Source organism: Aquarana catesbeiana, linkage group LG03 (assembly GCF_042186555.1).
Source record: "Aquarana catesbeiana isolate 2022-GZ linkage group LG03, ASM4218655v1, whole genome shotgun sequence".
NCBI classification, from domain to species: Eukaryota; Metazoa; Chordata; class Amphibia; order Anura; family Ranidae; genus Aquarana; species Aquarana catesbeiana.
Genome location: NC_133326.1, coordinates 149,691 through 155,690, shown reverse-complemented (window position 1 = coordinate 155,690; position 6,000 = coordinate 149,691). Strand labels below are relative to the sequence as shown.

The following is a 6,000-nucleotide window of genomic DNA, read 5'->3' as shown; positions in this document are numbered from 1 at the left end:
CCTAATATCTCACCAAAGCCCCCCAACAGGGCTGATTAAAAAACAAACAAAAAAAAAAAAACCATAAAAAATAAAAAAAAATATTATTGTAAAAAAAAAGAAAAAAAAAAAAAAACCACACACACATACACCGTTCACCCCCTTCCTAACCCACCCCCCCCCCCCCCCCCCCCCCAAAAAATAAAGAAAACACTGTTAAAAAAAAAAAAAAAACAAAAAAAAACACTGTCACGTGACATTAAAAAAAAAGTATCGGTAATCGGTATCGGCGAGTACTTGAAAAAAAAGTATCGGTACTTGTACTAGGTCCTAAAAAAGTGGTATCAGGACAACCCTAGATGTCACCATCAGGAAACGACCCGTGGGGGGGGGGGGGGGGGGGGGGGATGTGCTCTGCCAGGGCGCTTCTATCCCACTGGATCCCTGTATACTAGAGCAACGTTTCCCCACAGCATTGTGTAGAAGACAATCATATCAGATGACTATAGAGCCACCTACAGTCTAACACAGGAATATGCAATTAGAGGACCTCCAGCTGCTGCAGAACTACAAATCTCATGAGGCAAAGCAAGACTCTGACAGTCACAAGCATCACACCCAGAGGCAGAGGCATGATGGGACTTGTAGTTTTGCAACAGCTGGAGGTCCCCTAATTGCATATCCCTGGTCTAAGGTGATCCCTCTCCTCGCACTATAGCAGATTGCACTCGCCGATAAATAAACCAAATATTAAGGAAAATACCTTCTGCCAAAAGAAAAAAAGAACAAAACATGTTTTACCTAAAAGGCTTCATCAGGGTTGTCAAAGGGTGACATGGTGCAAAAAATAAAAAGTGTGTGCTATACAGGTTACATGTGCAGAACGATGGCCACCATGTTTGGGTCCAGAATGACATCATTTGACATCATCATGCATGCAAAATTACATCACTGGGGATATGCATCCAACATTTAAAAACGTCATTTCCAATGTTCCCGCAAAAACGGCCGTACGCATTCCAACCAGCAGAGGGAGAAAGTCTTATTGCTCAAAAAGTGGAAAATATGCCCTCTTGTGGAAAGTTTTGATATTACAACATAAAGATAGCAACGCAAATGGTCAATTTTATCAGCAACAACATTTTCATTCATGACATTCTCCACAATTCTGCTTTATTTCCCTATTTTTGTGTTGAAGTATTCCTTTATAATTGTAGGAATATTATATAAACACAATTTATTCCAAGGAATGTCCAACAAAAATAAACCCATTACAATTCACAGACAGTCCTAATAATCGTGAACAAATGGTAAAACCGTAACACCCTCTTTGAGGCCACGGGGGGGGGGCACAGGGCCCTCATTGAGGCCACGGGGGGGGGCACAGGGCCCTCATTGAGGCCACGGGGGGGGGCACAGGGCCCTCATTGAGGCCACGGGGGGGGGCACAGGGCCCTCATTGAGGCCACGGGGGGGCACAGGGCCCTCATTGAGGCCACGGGGGGGCACAGGGCCCTCATTGAGGCCACGGGGGGGGGGGGCACAGGGCCCTCATTGAGGCCACGGGGGGGGGGCACAGGGCCCTCATTGAGGCCACGGGGGGGCACAGGGCCCTCATTGAGGCCACGGGGGGGGGCACAGGGCCCTCATTGAGGCCACGGGGGGGCACAGGGCCCTCATTGAGGCCACGGGGGGGGGGCACAGGGCCCTCATTGAGGCCACGGGGGGGGGGGCACAGGGCCCTCATTGAGGCCACGGGGGGGGGCACAGGGCCCTCATTGAGGCCACGGGGGGGGCACAGGGCCCTCATTGAGGCCAGGGGGGGGGCACAGGGCCCTCATTGAGGCCACGGGGGGGGCACAGGGCCCTCATTGAGGCCACGGGGGGGGGGGGGCACAGGGCCCTCATTGAGGCCATGGGGGGGGGGCACAGGGCCCTCATTGAGGCCACGGGGGGGGCACAGGGCCCTCATTGAGGCCACGGGGGGGGGGCACAGGGCCCTCATTGAGGCCACGGGGGGGGCACAGGGCCCTCATTGAGGCCACGGGGGGGGGCACAGGGCCCTCATTGAGGCCACGGGGGGGGGCACAGGGCCCTCATTGAGGCCACGGGGGGGGCACAGGGCCCTCATTGAGGCCACGGGGGGGGCACAGGGCCCTCATTGAGGCCACGGGGGGGGGCACAGGGCCCTCATTGAGGCCACGGGGGGGGGGGCACAGGGCCCTCATTGAGGCCACGGGGGGGCACAGGGCCCTCATTGAGGCCACGGGGGGGCACAGGGCCCTCATTGAGGCCACGGGGGGGGCACAGGGCCCTCATTGAGGCCACGGGGGGGGGCACAGGGCCCTCATTGAGGCCACGGGGGGGGCACAGGGCCCTCATTGAGGCCACGGGGGGGGCACAGGGCCCTCATTGAGGCCGGGGGGGGGGCACAGGGCCCTCATTGAGGCCACGGGGGAGTAAAGGGCCCTCATTGAGGCCACGGGGGGGCACAGGGCCCTCATTGAGGCCACGGGGGGGCACAGGGCCCTCATTGAGGCCACGGGGGGGCACAGGGCCCTCATTGAGGCCACGGGGGGGCACAGAGCCCTCATTGAGGCCACGGGGGAGCACAGGGCCCTCATTGAGGCCGGGGGGGGGGGCACAGGGCCCTCATTGAGGCCACGGGGGAGTAAAGGGCCCTCATTGAGGCCACGGGGGGGGCACAGGGCCCTCATTGAGGCCACGGGGGGGGGCACAAGGCCCTCATTGAGGCCACGGGGGGGGGGGGGGCACAGGGCCCTCATCTGAAGATCCGCCTTGAATCCGGCTCTCAGACTTTTTCAATTCGATCTCCTTTTCTTTGACCCAACGTTATGTCTGGTAAGACCCAGAATTTTGGACAGTCTGGTTTTTCCCCCCGATGTGCCCGGCCACAGACCCTGAGAAATGCCACGCAGTCATGACTGATGTGCATGTAAATAGAAGTAGCTGCAAAAAGGCTGCATTAGATCAGCAGCACTGAGATGCAACAAAAGATTTAAAGAGTCTGAAAACAAGTATTGAATTCAAAGTATAAGTTCTTCCAGTGGACGCGTTTCAGGGGAGCAGCGATTCCCCATTGTGTGACCCTTCAAATACGCTGCTAGGGAAGACTAGAAGTACCGACACAAATTGTGCAGGCGCGGTCCCCCGCTGAGTATGTAGACAGGAATCGGCTGAATGGACCGAAGGGGATCAAAGGAGGAGAAAGACCAGATGAAGCTCCATACCCTAAATATCTGAACATCCTGACTGGGCATATAAAGGAGGACCGGATGATGCTCCAAATCCTAAACACACTATATTCCCAAAAGTATTGGGACGCCTGCCTTTATATACACTATATTGCCAAAAGTACTGGGACGCCTGCCTTTATATACACTATATTGCCAAAAGTACTGGGACGCCTGCCTTTATATACACTATATTGCCAAAAGTACTGGGACGCCTGCCTTTACACGCACTATATTCCCAAAAGTATTGGGACGCCTGCCTTTACACACACATGACCTTTAATGACATCCCAGTCTTAGTCCAGAAGGTTCAATATTGAGTTGGCTCCGCCCTTTGCAGTTATAACAGCTTCAACTCTTCTAGGAAGGCCGTCCACAAGGTTTAGGAGGGTGTCTATGGGAATGTTTGACCATTCTTCCAGAAGAGCATTTGTGAGGTCAGACACTGATGTTGGACGAGAAGGCCTGGCTCGCAGACTCTGCTCTAATGCATCACAAAGGTGTTCTATCGGGTTGAGGTCAGGACTCTTTGGTGGAGGGGAGGGGGGATTATTGTGTGGGGGTTGTTTTTCAGGGGTTGGGTTTGGCCCCTTAGTTCCAGTGAAGGGAACTCTTAAGACATTTTGGACAATTTCATGCTCCCAACTTTGTGGGAACCGTTCGGGGACGGCCCGTCTGTCACATTTAATATCTGCTCCGCCCGCACAGATCTGTGAATTAATAAACCACAAGTCCCGTCTGTCATCGCAGCAAACAGCTTGTGGTTTTCAATGTACTAAGTGATCAGCTGAAGGTAGAATGTGCAGAAGCCTGACACTGCACCCCTCCCCCCCCCATCCACTGCTTATGGGCACAACGCTTTTCAGGCTTCTTTTAGAAAAAAATATAAAATGTTAATTTTTTTTCTGCAAAAATATGTATATTTATATTCTCTGAAGAAAAGGTCCATGGTCTTCAGACACAAAACTGAAAACTGGTGAAATGGAGGAGAGTTACAGAAGCGGCACTCAGGGGGCGTGTCCTAAAAAGCTTGGCCAGTGTCCAATCACCTGAAGGTACACGCCTATAACCCGTCTATACCACGCCTAGAACACGCCTATAAATGGTGTGTCCTGAACTGTACAATTAAGATGTAATATTTTCATTTTACAAATAACGTGCCAAGTAATCCAACACCTATAGATAAGAGAGCTTATAAAGAGAAATAGAAGCAGAACGCCAGGAGACTCTGATCCATTACTTCCACCTATAGATAAGTCTATAATGAGGCTTATAATATGACTTACCTATAAAGGTACTGTAAATATCTCGGGCCCCATTTAGGAGATATATAGTATACATGCAGCCGATGACATCATCAGCACATGCGCTCTGAAGGAACAGCCACTTGTGACGTTCCTTCAGATTCCTGTGCTGTGAACAGCGGCTCCCCCGCGCATTCGTGGGAGTGACGTCACGTGGCTCCAGTCAATCACACAGCCAGAGTTCGTGAACCCAGAAGGCAGATGGGTGAAGATGGATGTGGCCTGCAGCGGGGACAAGGCATCGATTGAGGGCTTCCTTTGCAGGCAAATTTCACATAATATGCTAGCATGCATTATGTGCTAGTATGCGTTACATACTAGCACATTATGGCTTTAATTTGCAGGTCATAAAAAAAAAATATGCCAGTTTACTTCCTCTTTAAGGTATATTTAGAATATGATGTCTCGGTTTAAATTATTTTGTACTTTAATGAATAAAGTGCACCAGCACAAAACACATCTGAGTTTCATTGATTCTACAATAAAGTTTAGAAAAATCAGAGAGCTCAACCCAAAGATTTCTTTGCTAGAGCTGAATAAAGGTGGAGCACTCACCCAGGTGGTCTTCCGCCCATCTGTTGGAAGCTGTATTGAGGCCCAGCCATATACGGCCCTGGTAGCTGGGAAAATATAGGTGCAGGTAATCTAGATACCCAACTTGGATTATCCAATGGTTGGCTTTAAAAAAAAAAAAAAAAAAAAAAAAAGAAAGAAATGGCTGTGAGGAAAAAAATAGTACAATAAAGAAACATCCAAAAAAAAAAATAGAGAATCAATCATGCAAAAATGAAGGGACAACGTGTTATACAGTCCTAAAAAGGACTGCAAATACTAAACACCGAACAAATCCGTTCAGATGACTACACGATCGGGCCCTCCTGGGTTCCGGGACTATTATAACACTCTTTATAACCTGAACTCAACACAGACCCCGGAGACCCAGGCTGCAAGAATGAAAGACATTCAAACTTACCTAACTGGCCTACCCCCACTGACAGACAAACATTGCTCCACACTGGAAGCCCCCATTACCACCACTAGAATCCACGGTGATTTGCCTAATGGGAAGAGCCCGGGCCCAGACGGGTTCACCAAAACATATTATAAACTGTTTCTACCCCTATTGTCCGAGTCGATGTGCAACTACTTTGATTCTATAGCAGATGGCACCGCAATCCCTAGCGAAGCCCTATTGGCCCATATTTCCGTAATCCCTAAGGAGGGAAAAGATCCTGCTATGCCCCAAAGCTACAGACCCATATCCCTTCTTAATGTGGATATAAAAATACTAGCCAAGATCCTTGTGACCAGACTGAAGCACCTAATCCCACTAATTGTCCACCCCGATCAAACAGGGTTTATAACAGGCAGAGAGGCTAGAGACAATTCTATCAGAGCAATTCACCTTATTCACTGGGCGCATGCTTCCCCTGAATCCCCTCCCTACCTGATCCTGTTCACCG

The 6,000-nt window shown here is 50.7% G+C and overlaps 1 protein-coding gene across 1 annotated transcript in view; it reads right to left on the bottom strand.

Moving 5' to 3' along the window:
• Positions 1-6,000, bottom strand: part of DUSP11 (dual specificity phosphatase 11) — a 151,577-nt gene that overhangs the window by 30,631 nt on the left and 114,946 nt on the right. The window contains exon 9 of the mRNA XM_073618213.1: positions 5,093-5,215. Within this exon, the coding sequence (XP_073474314.1) occupies positions 5,093-5,215 (123 nt within the window). The remainder of the gene's footprint in view (positions 1-5,092; positions 5,216-6,000) is intronic.